Below are 27,713 nucleotides of genomic sequence, written 5' to 3' on the forward strand. Positions count from 1 at the left end.
ATTATTTGAATATTTTAAATTGGAATGCTCGATCTTTGAAATCGAGTGAAGATGAATTTTATAATTTTCTCAAAGTTCACAAAATCCATATTGCTATTGTGACAGAAACTTTTCTTAAACCAAATGTCAAATTGAAAAGTAATCCACATTATGTGGTTCATTGATTTGACAGGTTTACTGGAATGGGTGGTGGAGTTGCCATTTTTGTCCAACGGCAAATTAAACATCGAATTTTACCTTCTTTCAATACTACAGTTACTGAAAGCTTGGAAATCGAAGTTGAAACCATTCATGGAATTTATTTAATCGCTGGAGCATATTTGCCATTCCAATGCACCGGCGAACAATTAAATTTCTTTAAAGGCGATTTGCAAAAACTCACAAGATATCGATCAAAATTTTTCGTAATAGGGGACTTAAATGCTAAGCATGTCCGGTGGTTGAAGGAATCCAGGCAAAGTGTAATAAATATATTATATCCTCCTATAAACAGAAATTCTAAGCTCTGTCTAAAAAACAAAAAAAAAATATAAAATATATATATATATATATATATATATATATATATATATATATATATATATATATATATATATATATATATATATATATATATATATATATATATATATATATATATATATATATATATATATATATATATATATATATATATATATATATATATATATATATATATATATATATATATATATATATATATATATATATATATATATATATATATATATATATATATATATATATATATATATATATATATATATATATATATATCACCACTTGTGGCACCCAATTTAAATCTTAATAATTTAATTTTAACTCATATTCCAATAAATAGTTATTTAAAAAAAACGCATGCTAATATTTTTCGATTTTTTTCAAAGCCCCTTCCTGTGATGCATGTGGAAATACAGAGATACAGATTCCTTGGTTTCTAGTAGCAGCAACATGCATTGAACTAACAATCCTACCTTTCCAAGTAGATCAGAATTCGGATGTGGCTGGTGTCGTCAAGTTCAACTGCTAGGCAATGTTTTGTCGAAGACGAAACGAAAAAAAAAAGCTTCCAATTTTATGCTGTCTTCCACGGAAAGGAACACGAAATCTACGCCATTTTCAATTGTCACGATTAGCTCTTTTACAAGTCCAACAAAATAACTGCCCTGCGGAAGCGAATGAAGTCCTAATGGTAACGACCAATCCGTGGAAACTCACATCATCCTTCCAGTTCAAGTACATTTAAGGTCAACTCCAGCAAGCAGTCCACGATGATTATCCGCTTAGTCGCGATAGCAAAGCAAACCACTTTCCCCGTTTTTTTTCTTTGCCACCAGTTAGTTGGTACAGCTGGCAACGATAGCCCGTCGGTCGGTCGGTCGGTTCATGATGGCGTGAATCTGTTTATGTCACGAAAAAAAACAGTCCAGTCGGAAAGAGCTCAACCAATTAAAAATTACAACACTATTACTGAAGCTAAAAGGGCAATAGCACTATGCGATAAGAGGGTGACCACGTGCAGCACCCGAGCAGCTAGACGAAAACCCGCCACGTCGCGTAAATGGCTGAATGGGATTTCCGTGGAAACGACAGCGCATTAAGCGAGGAATAATCCTCCATCCGAATTGCAGCAGCGCAGAATGTCACGACCAACTAGCAGCCATCGGTGAGCCATGTGTGAGTCAAATGTGCCAGAAAGGGGATCAATTTTAGCTATTTCGAATTGTGGAGGATTGTTTTTTTTTGCCATCTCTCTGTCTCTCTCTCTCTGTTTCAGCGAAAAGGATGAAAGGTTGAACATTCTCGTTTATGAACATCGTAACGAGATACCATAATGCGATTATTTTCGGAGCAATCTCGTTGTGTCTAGACACGTTGTGGACGATTATCGAAACTTGTTTTGCAAATAATGCATTCCGAAACTGATGGGGAGGATGGGGATGAGGATGGGGGAAGCTGATTGCGAATCGTAAACTCGGCAACGAGATAAATTTCCAATTTCGTTGGACAATCCAAACTGCTGGAACACGCCGTAACGAATGTCGCGCGCGTTCTGCTTTGGAATTAGTTGCTACATAATTGACGTTCCGCTCAACACAACACGGAGTGCAACAATCCCGCAAGCACTTTATCAACTATTCATTTCCCAACCTTACTCGGCCCTGCTCTCGCAGACCTGTGCTTCCTAAACCACCGAAATCCGCAGCGAAACGATGAAAATTTCAACACTATCACATCTAAAATCCCACCGCCACCACCTCCAGGATCCAAGGTGCTATATTTCGGTCAAATTTACTGCGGTGACAAGTGTTATTGACCTGAAGTCACGTTCCGCCACTTCACCGGACTGGTTCGGAACGAGTTTGGAAGGGACCGGGAGCGGGTGCTGTTACGACACTTGCCACAAACGTAATCGCAGTAATGCATCTCACATCGGAACTAACGCATTGTTTTGACACCGGAAGTTAATGGTGCTCCAGTCTGGGACTCTTGCGCGGTGGTCATAAATCCAGGTGGTGGAAAGGTTTATTTTATGGTTCTGTCCAAATGAAATGACCCGGTTGATTGTGTTTGTTCTTTCGATGTTGTCATAAAATTAATTTTTTCCACGTTTCGCCTTCGGTTCATCACTGCCTTAGTAGTTCCAATTGAACTATCAGTGCCACTTAGCAGTTCAACTGCCCACCAGTAAATCATCACTCGTTTACGTCCGAGACATCAGAAAGAATATTGCAATGTTCAAAAAGTGTTACATAAGTAGTGTAAACTTAGCCAGCAATTCAAATTGCACTGCTAGGTGGCCATGGAAGTTCAATTTAAACTGCTAGAGCACTGATAAGCCGAACACGAAACTTAAAGAAAATTCCTCATAAAAATTGATTTTCAGTTTACGTATTCAAGAAAATGTTGTCACACTTCGCTTTAATAACTCATGGGCAATCATTATCATTACTTTCAATGTCCCTTTTCGACGGTTATTGCCACTATCATTCTGTGATGGCGACGGAGATAAGTGATTGTTTGTAGCAGGTGCATCTCCTGCAGAAAGTATCAAATAGTAGCAATAATAGCAGCAACCATTACGACACCATTTACCACCTGTGTTCACATCCGTTGCTGGTCACTTCTCAATTTTTTTTTTGCTGTTGTTGCACTTAACAAACGGGTTTGCTTTTCTGGTGGTATGTCACGACCAGCTGGCGCTTGACAGTTTGTGATGCAGGTGAAATGTGAATCGAGTAAGGGACACGGGAACTTTTCGAACGTGGCCATTTCGGAATTCAATTATGTTCACACCCAGCTGTCGGTTAGTGCTTTTGGCAACATGTTGACAATGGTTATGGGGATTTCCATTTTTTCGATCGGAAAAACATGTTAATTGTAGGTAAAAAAGGTCAAGGTTCGAAAGTTTTGCGTTTTTCTATCTTTGTTCGAACTCACGAAAGACGAAACGTCGAACTCATATCGAAAGAACTGTTCATCTTTTAAACCAATCCAGTCGTGAAGCCATTTTTAAACATTTTCCTAACTAGTCGATAGTCAGAATGGGCCAAACCTGGAGAGTATGGTGCGTGGGGCTAAAGTTTCCATCTGATATTCTTGCCTAATTTCGCTACTTGCCGGAGTTCTTACACGATATCAACTGAACTCAGAAAGAAAAAATAAATTGTCGCTCCACAATTAAAGAAGAACCGAGTTATCTGCTGGCGGATTGTCGAAGTCCGCAAACAAAAAAATATCTCTTGTGGTAAACTATCTTTTTCTATATCGTTTATTTATACCCGGTTTTAACCAAGTTGCGTTCCTTCGCCGGTGCTAAACTATCTGTTCATATGGCTTGAACAGCGATAATTACATCGTGACCATCAACCAGGAAGCTTTTCCTCTTGTTTCTAAATCATTTTTTTTTCTGTTGTTTCAAATTGGTTCTGGCTTTACTTTTTTCCAGTTTTAACTTACTTTTTGCTCTATTTTTTTTATATATTTTCAATCTACTCGTTTCTCCTGTTTTCAATTTTTTCCTTTTATAGAATTCCATGTTTTTTTTCTCTTTTCTATAATTCTCTCTCTTCTCTAGTTTCCGACTAACTTTGCTCTCTGGTGTGCAATTTCCATTTTTTTTGTTCGAGTATTGGTTTGCCATTTCCTGTTGTTTTCAATACATTAATTTCTCTTGTTTTCCATTTGGACTTTACTCTAGCTTTCACTTTGCTCGTTCTTGAATCTCGATTTACACTTTTTCCACTTTCCAGCCTTTAATTCAAGCCTCTTTTTATCGAGTTTTCAATTATTCCCTTATTTATTTTTAATAAGTATTTTTCTCTAGTTTCTAATCTACTCGTTTCTCTAGCTTACGTTTAGTTTTAATATATTCGCTTCTGCAGTTACCAATCTTCTCTTTTGATAGACTCCAATCTGCTTTTACTCTTGTTTCCAAGTTTCTCTATTTTCTTGTTTTAGAATCACTATTATCAATTCGTCATTTCCTATTTAATTTTTCTCTAGTTTTCGATTCATTTTTTCCGGCCTTCGATTTGCTCTTTTCACTTTTTTTTTCGAGTTTCCGATTGATTATTGTATTTAATTTTCAATATGCTTTTTCAAATTTTCAATCTACTTCTTGTTTACAATTTTCACTCTTCTCTAGTTTTCGACTAACTTTTCTCTCTGGTGTGCAATTTCCATTTTGTTTCCTTATGTTTTCCATTTAGACCCTAGTTTTCAATTTGCTCGTTCTTGAATCTCGATTTACTATTTTTCCACTTTCCATTTTTCAATTCTATTTTTATCGAGTTTTCAATTTGTTCTTTTATTTATTTTCAATAAGTATTTTTCTCTAGTTTCTAATCTACTTGCTTCTCTAGTTTACGTCTAGTTTTAATATACTCTTTTCTGCAGTTATCAATCTTCGCTTTTGGTAGATTTCAATCTGCTTTTTTCTTTTGTTTCCAAATTTCTTTGTTTTCTTGTTTTAGAATCACTCTTATTAACTTTTATCAATTTGTCATTTCCTCTTGCTCCTAATATATTTTTTTTCTCTAGTTTTCGATTCTTTTTTTTTCTGGCCTTCGATTTGCTCTCTTCTTCTAGTTTTCAATTGATTATTTTATTTATTTTCAATATGCTACTTCAAATTTTCGACCTACTCTGTTCTTTGTTTCCAATTTACTCTGTTCTATAGTTTTCCTCAAGTTATTAATTTGCCATTTCCTCTGGTTTCAAGTTCATTAGTTACTTTAGTTTTCCATTTTGTTTTTCTTCTGTAGTTTTAGGGTGGTTCTTTTTATGGCTTTACTATTTTCTCCAGTTTTCAACTACAATTATTTCTTCTTAATTCTTTTATATATTTTCGATCCATTCGTTTCTCCTGTTTTCAATCATCTCCTTTTATAGATTTCCATGTACATTTTTCTCTTGTCCATAATTTTCTTTCTTCTCTAGTTTCCGACTAACTTTTCTCTCTGGTGTGAATTTCCATGAATTTTTTTGTTTCGAGTATTAGTTTGCCATTTGCTCTTGTTTCCAATATATTAATTTCTCTTGTTTTCCATTTAGACTTTACTCTAGTTTTCAGTTTGCTCGTTCTCGAATCTCGATTTACTCTTTTCCCACTTTCCAGCCTTTAATTCTCTTTTTATCGAGTTTTCAATTTATTCCTTTATGTATTTTTAATATGTATTTTTCTCTAGTTTCTAATCTACTCGTTTCTCTAGTTTACGTTTGGTTTTAGTATACTCACTTCTGCAGTAATCAATCTGGTCTTTTGGTAGATTTCAAGCTGCTTTTTTCTCTTGTTTCCAAATTACTCTGTTTTCTTGTTTTGGAATCACTCTTATTAACTATTATCAATTTGTCATTTCCTCTTGCTCCAAATTTTTTTTATTTTTTTCTTTAATTTTCGATTCTTTTTTTTCTGGCCTTCGATTTGCTCTTTTCTTCTAGCCTTCAATTGATTATTTTATTTAATTTTCATTATGCTCTTTAAAATTTTCAATCTACTCTGTTCTTTGTTTACAATTTTCTCTGTTCTATAGTTTTTCTCAAGTTATTAAATTGCCATTTCCTCTTGTTTCTAATTCATTGTTTACTTTAGTTTTCCATTTTCTTTTAGTGGCTTCACTCTTTTTTATAATTTTCAGCTACCTTCTGCTCGAGTTTTCAGTTTATTATTTTAATTATTTTCGATCTACTCTTTGCTCTAGTTTTCCGATCTTCTCTTTTTATAGTTTTCAGTCTACTCTTATCTTTTGTTGACAATTCACTCTGTTCTTTAGTTTTCGAATCACTCGTTTATCTGGTATGCAATTTACTAGTTTGTCAACTTATCAATTAGCTATTTCCTCTTGTTTCCCATAAACTATTTTCTTCTGCTTTCCATTTTCTTTTTTCTTTAGTTTTCAATTCCCTTTTTTGCTGGCTCTCTCTTTTCTCTACTTTGTAGTTCACTTCTCGAGTTTTCAATTTATTTTTAATTTATTTTTTAGCTTCTTTCCCTACTTTTTTATACCCACTCGTTTCTCTAGTAATAATTTTTTTACAGTTTTGAATCCACTATTTCCTTTTGTTTCTAATTCTTTGTTCTCTTGCTTCGAATCACTCTCTTCTCCGATGTGCAACAATGTATATTTTTCTCAAGTTATCAATTTGCCATTACCTCTTGTTTACAATTTACCATTTCTCTTGCTTTCCATTTACTATTTTATTCAGTTTTCAACAAGCTCGTTCTCTGGCTTTTGACTTAATCTTTTCTTTAGTTTTAAGTTCACTTTTTCTCGAGTTTTCAGTTTATTATTCTTTTTTCATGTTTCTTCTCTATAGTTTTCAATCTACTTATTTCTTTAGTTTTCCATCTATTCCTTTCTCTGGTTCTCTCATCTCTTTTTATATTTTCTAATCTACTCTTTATTCCTGTTTCCTAGTTTTTGTTAAACTCATATCCCAAATGTGCTACTTGTCCTTAGCTTATGTATATTTTGTTTTTTTTTTTTGTAATTTCCTCTTGTTTCCAATTAACTATTTATTCGTGTTTTCCTGTTACCTTTTCCTCTAGCTTTCAATTTACTTTTCTATATTTTTTGATTTTCTCTTCTCTCTGATTTTTATTTTTCAAGATTTTTATTTTTTTATTGGGTACAGGTCGGATTCCGGTTTGGAAAAAAGCTTATTCACGGGTTCGCGTCGGGTGCAAGTATTTTTTTTAAATTTTCGTTCAAAAACGGGTCAGGCTCGCGTTTAAGACATTGCTTGCCCTTCCATCTCTAGCGATTGGTAAAAGCTGGAGTAAGATCGAAAAATATTAATCGTAAAAAACAAAATTGAAAAAATGAACTAAATACCCGTCGATTGCTTGCCATTTGCAAGGGATCGAAAGTCTTCCTGTATTGTTAGAATCCATTTGATGCAAACATTGCATCAAAGCGGGGCTGGTCGATGGAACGGCGTCCTTCGAACACGATTTGCTCTGTACACGAAATGGGTCATCAGAATTTAATTGAGTTAACACAAGGGACACATCTTGTTTTTTTTTGTAAACCGCTGTCAGACAATGGGGTGGGGGATAGGTTGAACACACACACAGGTCAAATCTTTCCGGTGAAAAACAATAGTGCTATCAAATCTCGCGAGTTGGTCAAACGAAACCATTGAAGGACAGTTCCTTCATGGCTGGTGACGGTGACGAAGTGAGAGAAAACGATTTCCGAACACGATTGTTACCGATAAAATGGCGGTTTCTTTTTCGCTCTTATGTATTTTCATTCAGATTTTTGGGTGAAACTAGACCAATATGTAATGTGTACATTGTGTAAGAGGCAGTAGTAGTTTTGCATTCGTTACGAAGATGGAGTCGGAAGAACAGTAGCGGCGTAAAATAATTTCGCTCATACACCTTGAAAATCCGAGTCTCTCTCTCGTCGTGTCGTCAGCATCAATCAACGGTATCGCATGTTTTAAATCGGTACAACGTACGTTTTACTTTCGATCGGAAGGAAAAAAGTGTCCGAAAAGGATTACCGTATAGTGAAAAGGCTCGAAGGCAGGTAGTTCAAACTTTCAACGGGTATTCGAACAGTTCTGTAAGAGATATTGCGAAAAAACCTGTATCTGAGATTCGTGCAAGACGCAAAAAAAACGTGGAAAATTACACACGAACAAAATTCAAAAGGCATCGAATCGTAATGAATAGCAGAAACTCTACATTGTTGACAAAACCGCGTTGTCCTATAGAGGATGACGAGAGAGTAAACTTCCGACCGCTTCTGGGATTCCTGTTTTTCACTATCCATCATAAGTCCCAGAAGACGTTAGAGAGCAGAAGGTGTCAAAGTTGGCCAAAAAATACTCGATTTGGCAAGCAATTCGCACTTGTGGTGGGAACAACGGGTATGTATACTACATGGAATGAGAAGTCGCGGGCCTAACAAAGAAAAAGTCGCTTTTTGACAAGAAAACTTTTTCATTCTTCAGTATAATCTTCCATCTAGAGCGATACATCTGACAAATCGGTCCTCCAACATTTGGATGCCCTTCTAAAGAAAAGTTTTGTCAATGCCTTCAAAATAGGCTTCCGTTTCTCCGATGACCTCAGCATTCGACGAAAATTTCTTTCCTTGGAGAAACCTTTTCCGGTTTGAAAATAGATAATAGTCGCTGAGGGCCCGGTCTGGAGAATACGAGGGATGGTGGACCATTCCGTACCGCAAATTATTGAATTTCACGGTTTATGTTTAATCTTGACGAAATTTGTATTTTTCGTCTTTGTGGATAGATTGTCATTAAATTTGGTATTGGGCCATTGGTAGAGGCTTTAGGCTTTAGTTGGTTACACAATGGTCCTACGCTTTGCTGGTCGGATTTAGCCTCGTGCCATTACTAGAAAGATGTTTTAGAGTGGTTAATGGCAAATAAGGTCAACTTTGTACCGAAAGAACTGCAGTCAGTTGAAAAACACTGGGCCATCGTGAAGTCGGCGTTCCGGAAACTACCTAAGAAGGAAAAATCGGAGGAAGAAAATATGGCTTCCATGGATTGCCTTATGAGTAGTGTTCAGAGGAAGGTTCCTGCATTTGGTATTGAAATAATGTCTTTGCTTTTGATTCCCTAAAAACTTGGAGATAATCGGTTGAATTTGGCCAAATATTATTATTTTTGTGATGAAATTTGCCTCCGCAAACCTTTTACTCTCACAATTCCGCTTACGTAAATTTTTTTACGTTACCTCTTTTTACGTAACACTTTTTACGAACAAAATCTTCAATAACGTAATCTTTTTTTATGAACCTACTTCGTAAGAAGAGGTTTTTGCATGCAAGGAAAATAATTTCCGGCACATTTATATTCCATTGAAAATTATTACAATATGGATATTTTCGGAACGGGTTTTATGAGTTGATGTCAGAAAACGATGTTTGAGGTGGTTCTGAATTCCAAGATGGCGACTTCCGGTTTGTTGATATTTCTTGAAAACCCTTACATTGTGGGTATTTTCGGAACGGATTTCATGAGTAGATGTCAGAAAACGATGTTTGAGATAATTCTGAATTCCAAGATGGCGACTTCCGGTTTATTGATATTCCTTGAGAACCGCTTATAATATGGTTATTTTTGGAACGGGTTTGAATAATAAATGTCAGAAAACGATGTTTGAGGTGGTTCTGAATTCCAAGATGGCGACTTCTGGTTTATTGATATTTCTTGAAAATTCCAAATAACGTAAACTTTTTTTACGCCATAATTCGATTTACGAAGTCCCGATTATTACGTAAATGGAGGTTTGGGTGTATTTTATGTAACCAAAAACCAGCCCTCAAACACGTCGTCACGTTTAGTTCCGCTGTCCGTGCCTAGTAATACCTTCCCCGGGACATCGGAACTCGTCACCGCCGTCCGCCCGGAATCGATGTACTTTAGAATTGATTGATAACCGTTTCCGTTTCATTATGCGAAAGAGCTGCTTTGACAAGCTGATCGATCACCATTTTTGCGTTTGTTATTTTTTTTCTCCCCCAACAATGATAATGTTATTCTCATCGGTTGCTTTCCACACAGGACGAACGGATCCCCTGTTGTACATCGGGGGAATAGAACCGGTTTTCCTAGTAACTTAATCAAACCCCATCGCCGGTTTTCCCGTCTCTCGCTCTTTTCAGCACACGGTTGATTTTGTTCGACTATTTCAATGAGTTCTGCTGCATTATTCATGCATATCCCAGTCGATGTCGGAACGATCAGCATCAGTTCAGCAGTCGGGGAGTCCTCCCCCGCTCTTCTTTCTCAGTCGGCGGATGGGACAAAGCCGGTCATACAAATACTGTTGCTGGCTTTTAATACTGCTGCTTCTGCTGATACTTCTGTTACTACTTTATATACTCTCCCACCTCCCTCCGTTTTGGCTCGATAAACGACGATGCGGTGTAGAATGGACTTGGTGGGAGTTGGTTTCCTTTTTTTCTCTCTTTCTTTCCATAACCAGTCCTTCGACAGCTGGGAAGCAGTTTTACCTTGCCCGAGATTAGCTCCCTTGTTTAATTTGCATTTTAAGAGGAACATTTTCATGACCCACCACCGTAGAGGATGACTAGGACTACGACTACAACGATGGAGGAGCTCATCGTTCGTTCGTTCGTTCGATCCTCTCGACGGTAAGTTTAGTACCGTAAAGGCGAAGCATAAAAACACTAATCAGGTTTGGTTGAAATAGTTAAGTAAAGACTTTGTTTCGTTTCTGTTTTTTTCTCGATGACATAGGAATCGAAATTGAGTACGAGATCTGGTGATGCGTTGAAAATATAATAAAACATTTTCTAAAACCAGCCTTCAAACTTTGAAGTGGTGTTGAACGTTGTTTAAATGCCGTCAACAAGGTTTTCTGAAAAACCATGGAAAATGCAGCGAACCAAAAAATCCAGTATCGAATAACTTTCCATAATATTATTCATAGTGGAGTTTCAGCGTGCACACACAAAACACTCCCGACAGGCTGCAATCTGGTCCCTGGAAAAGTTACGGAACCCGAACTTTTATCCCAATCAACTACATACTACAGCTGAGTGCACAAAAGTGGAACTTTTTTTCCGGTTCATTGCTATCCTCTCTCTCTCTCTCTCTCTCTCTCTCCTGTGTTAGCACACCGAATCCGACCAGTTTCCGGTGTGGCTCTGCTCCTGTTGGAAGCTGCTACATGATACCGCAAAAATAATGGTGAAACCATGGCGATCACGATACAATTTAATATCTGTTTAACCAAACGACACCACGAGCTCCGTAGTTCGAGAACATTCCCGGCAACTATGGCAATCGCATGCGCGCAGCATGCCGGTAAAATAAGTTGTACTCACAAATTGGCTATCCCGAACCAGAGAATCCAGTTTTGAATCGTCGAGGAAACGTCCAAACGAACAAATACCTACGGTAATTGCCAACAATCTCCTTCCGTGTACCTCCTCTGAACATATCCAATTTTGTACACCCACGCAACTACCGGCAGCCTGCCTGCCGAGAGTATCGATTCCGCGCCAGCCAACAATGGTTGCTCTTATCCCGTCTATTTTCTTTTTTTTTCTGCAGCCAAATGCAGACCCGAATTGTATTGAATTTTTCTGTCACATCTTTGCAGCTCCAGACCAAACCCCCCCTCCCACGCCCGCCGCCCCTCGTGTATTGGATTTTAGTCAAAGATGGTATTTGCAGCTGTTTTGTTGTCGTCCACTCAAAAGAAAGAAATACTGACTTTGGTTTACCCAAAGCCCAGTGGGGTGGGGGGAGTTTGAAAGAGGGAAAAGAAAATAAGCTTTTCGTGCCATTTCCGTTACTGCTGCTGCTACAGTTGCTACTCCATATATGTGTTGGTGTACAACAGAATAAAAGTAAGAAGAAAGCAAACCGGAGAATGTTTGAATAAGCATCCGGAACGAAGAGGGGAAACGAAATAGAAATAAAAATAATAATAATAATAATGAGCTTTATTTAAAGTTGTGGTCCCCCGATTCCTACGGCGAGAGGAAATGAAATTTAATGGTAATGCATTTGGGGCGATCGGACGACGGAATGCTTTGTTGGTACTTTCCACGGCCAGCCGCCAGTCAGTAGTCGTCCCGGAGGATGTCAGTGGGGATGGTATATTTTTCACAATCAACCACTGTAGCTGCTGGGTTGGACGGATACACGAAATGGGAGATCATTATAGGACAGAGCACTGCTGGACTATATTCTAGTTTAGTTTGGACGGATTTTGTCTGGCACTTTAAATTTTTGGTGTCAGTATGATAACCTACCGCTTGAAAACAATCATCTTAAAGAGGACCCCGAATTGAACTTGGCCTACTTTTTAGTAAATAATTCTGCTGATCTATTGTTTTACTGTTTTCCTGTTCTTACTTTTATATTGTTTTTACTGTTTTCACTGTTTTCACGGTTTTGACTGTTTATACTGTTTTTACTGTGTTTACTGTTTTTACTGTTTTAACTGTTTTTTTTTACTGTTTTTACTGTTTTTTTTTACTGATTTTACTGTTTTTACTGTTCTTACAGTTCTGTACAGTTTTGTACAGTTTTCAACTGTTTTTCACTGCTTTTACTGCTTTTCCTTTTTTTTGCTGTTTTTACTGTTTTTTTACTGTTTTTTACTGTTTTTACTGTTTTATTGTTTTGACTGTTTTTTCTTTTTTTTACTGTTTTGTTCTTTTTTTACTGTTTTTACTGTTTTTACTGTTATTACTGTTTTTATTGGTTTTACTGTTTTCATTGTTTTTACTGTTTTTACTGTTCTACTGTTTTTACTGTTTTTTTCTGTTTTTACTATTTTTTTTGCTGTTTTTACTGTTTATACTGTTTTTACTGTTATTACTGTTTTTATTGGTTTTACTGTTTTCATTGTTTTTACTGTTTTTACTGTTCTACTGTTTTTACTGTTTTTTCTGTTTTTTACTGTGTTTTCCTCTTTTTACTGTTTTTACTGTTTTTACTGTTTTTATTGTTTTTACAGTTTTTCACTGTTTTTTTTACTGTTTTTACTGTTTTTTCTGTTTATTCTTTTTTTTCTGTTTTTACTGTTTTTACTGTTTCTACTGTTTATTACTGTTTACACCGTATATACCGTTTTTAATGCTTTTACTGTTTTTTATTGTTTGTTACTGTTTTTTACTGTTTCCACTGTTTTTTACTGTTTTTACTGATTTTACTGATTTTACTGTTTCTACTATTATTATTCCCTTTTCTGTTTTTACTGTTTTTACTGTTTTTTCTATTTTTACTGTTTTCACTATTTATGCTGTTATTACTGTTATTACTGTTTGTACTGTTTTTTAATGTTTTTACTGTTTTATTGTTTTTATTGTTTTACTGTTTTTACTGTTTTTTCTGTTTTTTCTGCTTTCACTGTATTTAGTGTTTTTACTGTTTTTATTGTTTTTACTGTTTTGACTATTTTATTTTTTGTTGTTACTGTTTTTACTATTTTAAATATTTTTACTGTATTTATTGTTTTTACTGTTTTGACAATTTTACTGTTTTAATTGTTTTTGCTGTTTTGACTCTTTTTACTGTTTAATTATTGTTTTCACTGTTTATGCTGTTGTTACTGTTTTTACTTTTTTTTGCTGTTTTTACTATTTTTTCTGTTTTTCTTTTTTACTGCTTTCACTATTTTCACTGTTCTATTGTTTTTACTGTTTTTACTTTTTTTTCTGTTTTTTACTGTTTTTTACTTCTTTTACTGTTTGTTACTGCTTTTACTGTTTTTACTGATTTATGTTTTTACTGTTTATACTGTTGTTAATGTTTGTACTGTTTTTAATGTTTTTATTGTTTTTATTGTTTTTATTGTTTTTATTGTTTTTACAGTTTTGACTATTTTATTTTGTGTTGTTACTGTTTTTATTTTTTTAACAATTTTTTCTGTATATATTGTTTTTACCGTTTTGACAATTTTACTGTTTTAACTGTTTTGGCTGTTTTGACTCTTTTTACTGTTTTTACTGTTGTTATTGTTTTTACTATTTTTGCTGTTTTTACTATTTTTCCTGTTTTGCTTTTTTTACTGTTTTTACTATTTTCACTATTTTTACTGTTTTATTGTTTTTACTGTTTTTACTTTTTTTTGTTTTTTACTGTTTTTCACTTTTTTTACTGTTTTTTACTGTTTCAACTGTTTTAAGTTTTTACTGTTTATACTGTTGTTAATGTTTTTACTGTTTTTATTGTTTTTACTGTTTTTACTGAACATTTAGGGGTTTTGTTGGTTTGTGCAAAAAGCACATATTTTGTTTCTATTTCTTTGCGTTTCGCCTTCGGCTCGTCAGTGCTTAAAGCAGTTCAAACTGAACTGCCATCTCGTGCCTAGCAGTTAAACTTAAACCGCTCAGCTGACGCAATGTTTGCACTACTTATGCAACCCTCAAACAATATTGCACAAGTGCTATATTATTTCTGACGTCTCAGGCGTAAACGAGTGACGGCTTATCACTGGCCGTCGCAGAATGTGAACATTTCGGGGTTTTGTTGGTTTGTGCAAAAAGCACATATTTTGTTTCTATTTCTTTGCGTTTCGCCTGTTTTTACTGTTTTTACTGTTTTACTGTTTTTACTGTTTTTAGTTTTTTTACTGTTTTTACTGTTTTTACTATGTTTACTGTTTAGACTGGTTTTACTGTTTTTGCTGTTTTGACTCTTTTTACTATTTTTCCTATTTTTCCTGTTTTGCTTTTTTTACTGTTTTTACTATTTTCACTATTTTCACTGTTTTTACTATTTTTTCTGTTTTTACTGTTTTTACTTTTTTCTACTGTTTTTTACTGTTTTTACTATATTTAGTGTTTTTGCTGTTTTTATTGTTTTTACTGTTTTGACTATTTTATTTTTTGTTGTTACTGTTTTTGCTATTTTTACTGTATTTATTGTTTTTTCTGTTTTGACTATTTTACTGTTCTTATTGTTTTTGCTGTTTTGACTCTTTTTACTGTTTAATTATTGCTTTCACTGTTATTGCTGTTTTACTGCTTTTACTTTTTTTTGCTGTTTTTACTATTTTTCCTATATTTCCTTTGTTTTTTTACTGTTTTTACTATTTTCACTATTTTCACTGTTTTTACTATTTTTTCTGTTTTTACTGTTTTATTCTTTTTACTGTTTTTACTTTTTTCTACTGTTTTTTACTGTTTTTACTATATTTAGTGTTTTTACTGTTTTTATTGTTTTTACTGTTTTGACTATTTTATTTTTTGTTGTTACTGTTTTTGCTATTTTTACTGTTTTAACTGTTTTTACTGTATATATTGTTTTTACTGTTTTGACTATTTTACTGTTCTTATTGTTTTTGCTGTTTTGACTCTTTTTACTGTTTTTACTGTTTAATTATTGTTTTCACTGTTTTTGCTGTTTTACTGCTTTTACTTTTTTTACTATTTTCACTATTTTCACTGTTTTTATTGTTTTATTTTTTTTACTGTTTTTACTTTTTTTACTGTTTCTTACTGTTTTTTACTTTTTTTCCTGTTTTTTCTGTTTTTACTGTTTTCACTGTTTTTTACTGTTTTTACCGTTTTTACTATTTTTACTGGTTTTTACTGTTTTTAATATCAATTTAGATTTTCTCCGTTTTTTGTTTCGCCACTTCAAGTGATGGTATAGAATTTTTAGCACATTTTAACCTATAATCCTGGAACCGGATGTCGGAAGTTTTATATGGAATCATAACATCATTTATTTGAATATAAGTTTGTATGCGTATTTTCTTTTTTATGCACTCCATAGCTCCGGAACCGGAAGTCCTATCCAATCAAAATTGAGAAATTTTGTATGGGATCACAAGACCTTTAATTTGGATGTAAGTTTGTGAAAATCATTTCAGTCATCTCCGAGAAAAGTGGGTGGACTTATTTTAACAATTTCACCCCATATTTCCGGAACCGGAAGACGAATCTAAAAAAAATCAGGAATTTTGTATGGAGTAATAAGACATTTCATTTGAATCTAAGTTTGTGAAAATCAGTGTAAATCTTGTTGACAGATGACCAAATAATCTCACTTCAGAAATTCCGAATCCTTGTTTCCGGCTCTGAAATTACAAGAAATAGTGATAAATAACTCTAAAATCTCACTACAATTTCTCATGTATGGTGGGGCCGAATTTAACAAACTTATCATTAAACTTTTCTCACAGAGCTTTTATTTTCCGACTTCCGGTTCCGATATTATAAGGTGATGAATGTTAAAAATTTCATTCCGTTAAAAGAATGACAATGAAAATAACGTAATAACTCTTCGGGACATTGCTTAAAATTATTCCAGTGTGAGGGCTTTGTAAATTTATGGCTAATCGTACCTAATTTAACTATACCTGGATCCAGTTTCCGGTTCGGGAAGAACCTGAAAAATTGTCTAATGTTCCCACTCCGAAAAGTATTATGGTTCTAAACAAAACTTGTTCTTTTTACAACCGTTTATGTTAACTGCGAGGTGGCATTAGCAGGTAAACTCGAACTGCTACTTCACTGATGATTCAAAGATTTTCAAAGAATTCGATCAAAGCTGGACAGTTCCGACAGATTGACGTTCAAAGAACTTTTAGTGCCTTGACTAATAAAAAGGTATTTTTTGTATCGCTGGCCAAAATTACTGAGGTCTTTTTTTACGCATTTTTTATAAGGTTTTTTTTTCACGCGGTACTGACTTTAAAGTAATTGTAGGTTTCCAGAACTACTAAACACTTGGGAATGAATATTTTTTCATGATTTTTCATCACTTTACTATGGATATGGCCCTTGTTTTCCCGCGATCAGAATAATCATCAACATTAATTGTGTTAGTTTGCTTTCATATCGCGTCCAAGACGATGGAAACAAATAACAGAACAATACAAAGATATCGAATTAAGGTGAAAACGAACGAAAGCTGCTGCGGCCAATACGAGAAAACTACTATCTTTGTTGATTTAAGGAACAAATACCCCTAGCAAGTAAACAGGTGCATTAACTTCAACTGAATAAAACGGATAGCGCAATCTTCATTCGGTTCCTTAACACTTCATCCACCAAGGCTCAAAAACAGTCGGAACGATATTTTCAAATGGCTGTAGCTTCTTTGATACTGAACCGATTTGGCGAATGTGACAGTGATTTTTTTTACATATCTAGATTAATGCAGACTAATACAGACTTGGATTTAAGCATTGCACAGTGGTCCGAAACGGAAAATTAGCGTAACAAAAATATTTTCACTTGTGAATATCAGTTTTTTGTAGTTGGCGTCTTCACAAAAGTTGCGTGTAATCAAATGTCGCTCCTTTTGATGAAAAAAATCACTAGGGTGGTCCTTATTTAAATTGCAATCTAAAATCTAACTTTCTTAATTCAACTCAAAAATGATTTTGTTGTACAGTAAAGTTGTAGAAAGTTTTGTTTAGAGCAACTTTGCTGAAAAAAGCACCTCTCTAGCTTTTCATTTGATCGAATTAGTGTAAAAGTAGGCTGGTTCCTGATAATCATTTTGTTCTAACTTTTTTGTGAAACGTTCTATGCAAAAGTTTTCTTCAGAAGAATTGTTGAGCTGATTATTGCGCACAATTTTACTCAACTAAGCTACAATATTAACCAATGCTTGAATCCAACTCTGAATTTGTCAACATTAGTTCTGACATTTTCGAAAAATAATCAAATCGGTTCTGTATCAACGAAGATACAGCAATTAAAAAAAAAACTTTTCGACTGTTTTTGAGGCTGGTGGTTGGTGTAAGTAAAATAGGCATGGTTGTAGGAGTGTTAGGGAGTACAAAGTGAATGAATTCACTAAAAAACAAAACCAATATTGTGTACATGCAGGATCAAGTCATTGTTGACGAATTCACGCAAAGAACCATGTTGTAGTTTAGGAAGATTCTTTCTATCGACTACGAAAAGTAAAGAAACTTTCTTCTCGGTATTCTCTATGACATACGTTTGTTACGCACGCTCTGAAAAAAATACTATCCCTTCTTGTGTGACTTTCAGTCTGAACGCGTACATTGTATGTAAATCCCTTGTCACCTACGACCATCAGCTGGCTACGTGTCACAGTTGTCAGTAAGGAGTTCACTAATCCTAGTGAGAAACTGGATAACAACGATTCATGTAAGGATGAATCATTGCAAAACTATTGTGTCGTGTTTGCTCTGTACGAACACTGATTTTCACAGAGAGTTTAGTACAAAAAAAAAAGCTCAGAGACGAGTAAATGCTGCAAAATTGATTGCCCTATATTGGGCGTTCTTTGTTGTTGTTTATTGCTGCAAATCCTTCTTCCGAATATTCAATCAGACCCGGATTCTGCTGTAAAGCCTGCCTCTTATATTTTATTAACAAATTCAGCCGATTATGAGAATCATTTTTTTTTGCGGGGGGCCACGTTTCAAACACTCATCTTTTTTTCTCACACTTTCCGTACTCAGTACTTTGGAAGAGTATGCTATTAATCATAACAATGTGCCAGGAAATTGCTTCCTCGTTCGTTGAAGATGATGATGATGATGCTCATGTCAGTAATGGGAGCTTCACTGGCATATGTGGCAGCTGTCGGTCTGAAACGGTAACCTCGGACGCTGGATCGGCTTTTTCAGCTGGTGCCGTTGAAAATACTTCACCGTATTCGAATACTGCTCAGAACCACACATGTTCAAATGTTTCGAAAATTTATCGCGAAAGCTGAAACAATCCCGGGTGCTTAAAATGTTTCATTTTCTTTGGTTTATCAGATGCTTTCGAAGTACCAATATTTCATGTCACTTGTTTATGTCAAAACTTCAAACCAAGAAATCCGCAATGCAAATCTCCGTCTTGAAGTTAATTGAACAGTTTACTACAAGATAATCTACAAGCGCTGGGTGATGTATCTTCGTCCGATCCGAAGACCGATTCAGTTCTCAACCGGATAGAGAGAGAGAGAGATGACATGTTTCTCTCCCAGATTTGTATCGTCGGGTGCAACAGACTCCTGGAAACAGTCCCAAACGAAACAAACAACTTTCGCTTGGCAAACAATCACCAAAGCGATCCGTCCAATACGATACTGGCACGTAAATCAGATTCCTCCTCCTCCTCCTCCGGATAGCCTAGGCTCCTTCCAAGGATGGGGCCACGATGCAGAGCAATATATCACGTAGGATTACATTATCGCACCCACAGTCCATTCGGTTGGATGTGCGTGCTTCATCATAGATGAGAAGGTCCTGAATTCCAAGTGACATGTGTTTGTGTGCCGTACGGCGAAGGAATGTGGATATCGGACAGCGCCATCAAACACCAAAAGACGACGACGACGACAACGGCACAGAAGATCAAAGGTCGACGAACGAAGGGAGTGAAAATTATTGGGCAAGATTAGTCCACTGCGGGTTCGATAAATTTCTCCGTTCGGCGTGTGGATTTGTTGTCAGTTCGGGTTTTTCGAGGCCCGAAAAACCAAGCTAGAATCGACGACGCTAGGACACACTTTGAACGGGATGATAAATTGAATAATAACAGTGTCCTTTAGTATCATTTATTCCTCGGTTATGGGGTTGAATGGTGTTGGAGGTCGAGAGAAAGAGGGTTTACGCATAATTCCACCAGTCCAAAAACAAACCTGCAAAAGAGGGGGAGAGTTGATTTTCGTCCGGGGGGCCATTCGGAGTTTTTTTTTTGCTTTTGCCTGCTCTCTTCTTCGACCTGAGCAAATAAATGCCATAAATGTCATCATGTTTTCATTTACAGCGGGGTTTCGGTGCGATGTTGTCGCCTCTAGAGTCGGCTCGGGTGTTGATGATGGTGATCCTTTGCCCTGGCAGAGGTCGAATCCACTGAACCTCAGCGACTCGAAGGATAAAGGATAACCGGGAAAGGTCAGATAACGATGATGAATATTTATGCGCGTCCGTTCGGTCGTGTGATATTTGCACCATTCGGAACGTGACTTGACGAATCGTCCTCCTTTTTTACACTTTCTCTCCGAGCGCAAGCCACGGTTCGGGAAGTAGGGGGCAACGAAGCTCAGGTGTCTTTTACTTCCACGAAGTGATGCCAACTGAGCAGATTTTCAATTGTGTCACACTGTCCATTTGTGAACAAGTTACAAACGAAATCACGTAAAAAGAAAGTTCTAAAACGAAAATGTTGGTTCAGTATAGAATCAATCGGCACTGTGAGCAGTTCTGCTGCGGGACGTCAGTTTCACTAAAAACAAGATCGATTGCGCCATTCTGCTGCTGATCGTTTGCATTGCAGCAAAATTCAACGAAAATTAGACAACGTTGGTTAACATTATGCAAAATCAACCCTTCTAATGGGTCTAAACAATATCTAAAAAACTATAAAGGTGGTTTCTTTTCAAACATTCGTGAAAAACAACCGAAATCACGTAAAATAAAACCTCCTAACCGAAATTGGTTCAGCATGAAAACAATCGGCACTTTGAGCAGCTCTGCTGCGGAGCGCCAGTTTTACTCATAACAAGAACGATAGCGTCATCCTGCTGCTGATCGTTTACTTTCGAGCAAAATTATTTATTATGTAAAATAAACCCTTCTACTGGATCCAAATGTGACCTAAAGAACTTTGAAACTCGGTGATAAAAATCATCAGTTTAGTTCAAATCTAGAATAATTTGATTAGCTTTGTACACTTTTTCTTTTTCGAACAGTGTTTAATATCCTAGAGATTTCCACAATTTGGTCCTTCTGAATGCCAGAATTTGATTTCGTACAGCATTTTGATTGTCACTGAAATATGGAAATCCGAAATAAAATAATCGACTTTGAATGTCTTTATGTTATCATTTTTGTGTCCGTTGGAACCGTCCATTTGTGAAAAAACTGCACACGAAATCACGTAAAAAGAAAGCTCTAAAACGAAAATGTTGGTTCAGTGTGGAATCAATCGGCACTGTGAGCAGCTCTGCTGCGGGACGTCAGTTTCACTAAAAACAAGATTGACTTGCGTCATCCTTCTGCTGATCGTTTGCAGTGGAGCAAAAATACAACGAAAAATAGACAACGATGGGGAACATTATGTAAAATTAACCCTTCTAATGGGTCCAAATGATATCTAAAAAACTATAAAGATGCCGTCTTTTCGAATCGGAGCTTTGTACACTTTTCGCAGTGCGAAATAAACCAGCACTGTTTCGCGTTCGAGAAAAATATTCCGAACAGTGTTTAATGTCCTAGAGAATTGGTCACAATTTGGTCCTTCTGAATGTCAGAATTTAATCTCGTACAGCATTGTAATTGTCACTGAAGTGTGCAAATCCGAAATGAAATAATCGACATCAAAATCCTACATGTTGCCATTTTTATGACCGTTGGGACCACCCATCTATAAAAAAAGCTACAAACGAAATCACGTAAAAAAAGCTTTAAAACCAAAATGTTGGTTCAGTGTGAAATCAATCGGCCCTGTGCGCAGTTCTACTGTGGGACGCCAGTTTGACTATAAAAAAACAAGATCGATTCCGTCATCCTGCTGCTGATCGTTTGCATTGGTGCTAAATTCAACGAAAAGTGGACAACGATGGGGAACATTATGTAAAATAAACCCTTCTAATGGGTCCAAATGATATCTAGAGATGGCTTCTTTTCAAATCGGAGATAGAAATCATCAGTTTATTACAAATTTAGTATAATTTGATTAATTTTGTGCACTTTTCGCAGTGCGAAATGCACCAAACGAGCGCGAACAATGCCCGCACTTGACTGCTTTGTGTTTGAGAATAATGCTCCGGACAGTGTTTAATATCGTATAGAATTCCACAAATTTTTACTTCTAAATGCAAGAATTAGAACCCGTACAGCATTTTCTTTCCCTGAAATATGCAACTCCGACATGAAAAAATCGACATCAACATTCTTTATGTTGCTGTTTTTGTGGTCGTTAGGACCGCCCATTTGTGAAAAAGCTAAAAACAAAATCACACGAAAAGAAAGCTCTTGACCAAAATTGGTTCAGTATGAAATCAGTCGGCACTGTGAGCAGTTCTGCTGCGGAACGTTCGCAGAGCCAGTTTCTCTTTAAAGAAGATCAATTGCTTCTTCCTGACGCTGATCGTTTCCATTGGAGCAAAATACAACGAAAATTGGACAACGATGCAGAGCGTTATGCAAAATCAGCCCTTCTAATGACTCGAAATGATATCTAAAGAACTGTAAAGTTGGCTTCTTCTCAACTCGGAGATAAAAATCATCAGTTTAGTGCAAGTCTAAAATAATTTGATTGGCTGTGTTCACTTTTCGCAGTGCAAAATTCGCACCAAACGAGTGCGATAATGGCAGCATTTGGCTGCTTCACATTCGAGAAAAATGCTCCGAACAATGTTCAATATCGTAAAAAATTCTACAATTTACAATTTTGCAGCATTTCCTTTCCCTCAATAATATGCAAATCCGAAATAAAATAGTCGACTTCGCAATTCTTACTGTTGCTATTTTTGTGGTCGTTAGGGCCGCCCATTTGTGAAAAAGCAACTAACGAAATCCGCGTAAAATGAAATGCTCTTGACCAAAATTTGTTCAGAAGGAAATCAATCGGCTCTGTGAGCAGTTCTGCTGCGGAACGTTCGCAAAGCCAGTTTCCCATTCTAACACAAACTGTTGAAATATATTTTGATCTACATTTCAAATTGCAGCTTTTATGGTAGGGAACGGGCACAGTGTAGTTGAAGGTAACCCGATTAACTTTCACGCAGTCTGTTGCAACAAATTGGGTCAGATTTTTTTCTGAAATAAATTCACAAAAAATCGGTATTTTTGGTTGATTTTAAATAACCTATTTATATTAGGTAAACTTCAAAGTGCTTTCAAAAACAGGCTGTTGAAAAAATTGTTGATAATTTTTTTCCCCTGATAACTTTGTAAATCAACAGTAGAAACAGCGACTAAATCAGGATCGACTTGTTCCGATTCGGATAAACTTTGCACACATCTTCAGTACGGCAAATCATATATTTTTGCACGTATGATAAGATTAATTTGATTCAAGACTGATTTTTTCACTTGCACTTCGTTGTAACACGGAAATTTAAAAATATATACCATCTAGTTATTGAAATCCAGGAACTAGAAAATTTGCCGAAAAATTGAAATTTAAATATAATTCACGTATTTTGTCAATGTTATTTCGAAACACTGACAAAAGGCGCGATACTTTGCCGAACAGAAGAGCCACAGGTAGAATTTGGAAACATGATAGTTCTCGCGGAGAAATTATCGTTTGAGCTCAAGAATATGATTTCACAGGTTGAAAAAAATGTTCTACAAGCAGTGGTGCTCGAGAAATGAAATTTCAAAAACTGTTCGAATAAAAATTTTAACAAATATAACAAATGTTGGCACATTTTTTAGAACAGCCTTATGCGCGATTCACACCTTCTACTTCTTGGCAGGAATGCGTTCAAAATTAGCAAATGAGGTGTCGTTTTATTCAGTTGATTTTTTTTTTCAAATTTCTTCCCTAAACATAATAGTTGTTTTGTATCATCATGATAGTAGTTCATCGTTTTCCCAAAATCATGACGAATAATTTATATATAACTCATAAATTTCTGTAAGACCGTTTTCAAGAAATCTTGTGCTGATGAGTCGAATATGACGTGAAAACAGACCTCCGGTAGCTTCTGGAATACCGGTTTGTCACTGCCAATCATAAATTAAGTGTCCCAGAAGACGTTGTTAAAATTTGCCAAAAAAAATGCATTATTTGGCAAGCAATTTGCTGGTGTGGGAAGCTAAGTACTCTTTTTGTGAAAACCGAAACGATCAACGGTCAGGTATAAGTGTCTACTTTCAATTCTAAAGCGGGGCACTGTGGTCCTACCCTTTCTGGCTGGATTCAGCTTCGTACCATTGCACTTCGGAAATATACTAAGTAAGTAAAATCGGAAAAAGGCATGAAAAAATGGATTTCCAAGTAAAAAGAAATGGTCCGAGCGTTGATTTCGTATTTCAAAATATTTCCTGCCTACCTCGATTTCAATTAAATCAAAAAATAAAATGTTATGTGAACCTTTGGCAACACTGTCTCCGATCTGGCTTCACCCAAAACAAAGGCAACAAGAACAAGTTCTAACCCAGTCAAGTTTTTTTCAGGTTGTGAGTTTTTTTTTCATTTTACTTTTCCATCTGGGATCTGTGGATGGGTTTTTTTTTTATTTCTGCAACAACTAAAGTGCTACCCGTTTGAAGATTTGTTTGAAGTGTATCCAATTTTTTTCGTTCTGATGTTGTTATTATTCACCTACCGCCGTCGTTATCACCCTGTCTGTTCGTGGTTTTATTTTTTCATGTGTTCCACCTAAGGGAACTTGAATAGTGAATTTATGGGATAGTGCTTTGATCTATCCTGGTGCGTTCGACGAGGGGTTTTGAGTTAGGAATGGTGGTTTTGAAAATTTTGAAAACGACTGTCAATTCGGAATCTGAATTCAAACATTTCGCGAAATGCATCGGACCGTGACGTTTAGTTGAGTTGAGTTTAGCTTATTGGGGGAGGTGGCTTCATGTATTGAATTACGGTCGAGAAATTTTTAGACAAGTGTCGTATGGGTTGAAGCGAGTCCGGGTAAAAATACGAATACTTTGAAGTTGTTGGTTGTTTGAGGAGCACTGCACTTATCACTGCTATGTATGATAGAGGCCGACTTATTCGACTCGAGTATGTTAATTTCCTATGATCAAATTTTCTATTTTGTTTCTTTAATTTCAACTATCAACTGTGAACTATCAGTCTTTAGTTGCTACATAAATGTGAATTTAATCCTGCGTCAGTGTCAATTTAAATTTAAAGTAAAAACAAATTGTTGATCTTATGCTAATTGTGTCTTCTTTTTTTTTTCTTTACAGGTTAGTACATTTTAATGTTGTCTGTTCTTGGAAGGGTAAGCAGTATCAAAAATTTAAAAACTGTTAGCCTACAAAAGAGTACAAAATCCATTTTTGTTGTTCCATACCGTTCTATAAGCTGAAAACAAAACTCCTAAGAAGGGCAAAGAAAAGTAAAAATTGCGATTGGTCAAAAATGACTAATCTAGAACAAAAACAACTGTTGGGGTTTGGGTTCGATCGTTGCGTGTCTGATTAGGAAACAGAACCGATTTCGATCAAAGCACTGTCCAACGTTCGGTGCTACTGAATGGTTCCCCAGAGTGAAAAGATCTCGTGTAATTTTTCACGAAATTTGAAGACTGAAAAACTGCTCTAAATTTGATGTTTCTGGAAGACAAATCACAAATTAAACCGTTCCGATTTGTGTGAAAGTCAAAACAATTTGTGCTTCTACTATTTTGGAAAATTAAAAACACCTGTTTGAGGGTTCAATAAGCCACAAGGGTTCAGTCACAAACAGCTTGCCAAACCATAGCTTTTATTACCAAATTTTACGACTTGACATGATTACTTCGACTTGTTCAATATTTGCCCCTCTCGCACCGTGTAATATTGTAGTCAGGGTTCCTAATTGAATTTCACTAACGTTTCGTCATCTCTTTTTAGGAGTTTTTTTTTTTGAAAATTTCAAAATTATTTCCCGGGATGTTTAGTCATTTCTAAAACAATTAGAGAAATTCGATTTCGGATTTTTTTTTCATGTACCAAATATAACGCGTTACAAGTTTGGAAATCTTATCGAACAGAACAAAACTGAAGAACAGAACAGTAGAACAATAGAAAAATAGAACAATAGAACAATAGAACAATAGAACAATAGAACAATAGAACAATAGAACAATAGAACAATAGAACAATAGAACAATAGAACAATAGAACAATAGAACAATAGAACAATAGAACAATAGAACAATAGAACAATAGAACAATAGAACAATAGAACAATAGAACAATAGAACAATAGAACAATAGAACAATAGAACAATAGAACAATAGAACAATAGAACAATAGAACAATAGAACAATAGAACAATAGAACAATAGAACAATAGAACAATAGAACAATAGAACAATAGAACAATAGAACAATAGAACAATAGAACAATAGAACAATAGAACAATAGAACAATAGAACAATAGAACAATAGAACAATAGAACAATAGAACAATAGAACAATAGAACAATAGAACAATAGAACAATAGAACAATAGAACAATAGAACAATAGAACAATAGAACAATAGAACAATAGAACAATAGAACAATAGAACAATAGAACAATAGAACAATAGAACAATAGAACAATAGAACAATAGAACAATAGAACAATAGAACAATAGAACAATAGAACAATAGAACAATAGAACAATAGAACAATAGAACAATAGAACAATAGAACAATAGAACAATAGAACAATAGAACAATAGAACAATAGAACAATAGAACAATAGAACAATAGGACAATAGAACAATAAAACAATAGAACAATAGAACAATAGAACAATAGAACAAAAGAACAATAGAACAATAGAACAATAGAACAATAGAACAATAGAACAATAGAACAATAGAACAATAGAACAATAGAATAATAGAACAATAGAACAATAGAACAATAGAACAATAGAACAATAGAACAATAGAACAATAGAACAATAGAACAATAGAACAATAGAACAATAGAACAATAGAACAATAGAACAATAGAACAATAGGACAATAGAACAATAGAACAATAGGACAATAGAACAATAGAACAATAGAACAATAGAACAATAGAACAAAGGAACAATAGAACAATAGAGCAATAGAACAAAAGAACAATAGAACAATAGAGCAATAGAACAATAGAACAATAGAACAATAGAACAATAGAATAATAGAACAATAGAACAATAGAACAATAGAACAATAGAACAATGGAGCAATAGAACAGTAGAACAATAGAAAAATAGAAGAATAGAAAAACAGAAAATCAGAAGCACAGAACAATAAAAAAACAAACATAAACAGAAAAAAGGAAAAACAAACAGACAACCAGAAAAAAAAGATATACAATCAGGAAAATTGAAAAACAAGACCAGAAAAACAATAAAAAACTAAAAGAAAACAAAACAACAGGAAAACCTATAAACAGAAGAACACAAAATAAAAAAAAAACAAAACTGAAAAATAGAAAAACAGATAAACATAAACAGAAAACTGAAGAATAGAGGGACAGAAAAACATAGAAACAAAAAAAGAACAGAAAAGAATAACAGGAAAATAGAAAAACAGAAGTACAGAAAAATAGAAAAACAAACAGATACTCAGATCAAAATAAAAACAGAAACACATAGAAAAAGAAAAACAGAAAAACAGAAACACATAGACACAGGAAAACAGATATATAGCAAAACAGAAAAACAGGAAAATAGTAGAACAGAAGAGTAGATGGATGAAAAAATATAGAAACGAAAACAAAAAAATGGGAAAAACAGGCAAACAGAAAAACAGAAGTACAGAAAATAGATTAACAAAAAGAACAGAAAAATGGAAAAACGAGCAGATAATCAGAAAAACAGAAGAATAGAAAGACAGACAAACATAAAAACAGAAGAACTGAAAAACAGAAGTACAGAAATATATGAAAAAACAGAAAATAGCAAAACAAACAGAAAATAGAAAAACAAACAGAAAATCAGTACAACATAAAAATAGAAAAACAAAAAAGAAAAACAGAAAACCAGGAAAAAAACAGAGATATACAAACAGAAAAATTCAAAAACAAGACCAGAAAATAAGAAAAACAATAAAAAAAAACAAAAGAAAACA

The 27,713-nt window shown here is 34.9% G+C and overlaps 2 protein-coding genes across 3 annotated transcripts in view; both read left to right on the forward strand.

Annotated features, from left to right (window-relative positions):
- LOC131436322 (peripheral plasma membrane protein CASK-like) overlaps positions 1-25,817 on the forward strand; it is a 741,277-nt gene extending 715,460 nt beyond the window's left edge. For both annotated transcript variants that reach the window (XM_058605039.1, XM_058605030.1), the window contains exon 12: positions 24,857-25,817. In XM_058605039.1, the coding sequence (XP_058461022.1) occupies positions 24,857-24,871 (15 nt within the window). In that variant the 3' untranslated portion in view covers positions 24,872-25,817. The remainder of the gene's footprint in view (positions 1-24,856) is intronic.
- LOC131436312 (peripheral plasma membrane protein CASK-like) overlaps positions 1-27,713 on the forward strand; it is a 582,446-nt gene that overhangs the window by 280,345 nt on the left and 274,388 nt on the right. The window lies entirely within an intron of this gene.

Source organism: Malaya genurostris, chromosome 1, assembly GCF_030247185.1.
Source record: "Malaya genurostris strain Urasoe2022 chromosome 1, Malgen_1.1, whole genome shotgun sequence".
NCBI lineage: Eukaryota > Metazoa > Arthropoda > Insecta > Diptera > Culicidae > Malaya > Malaya genurostris.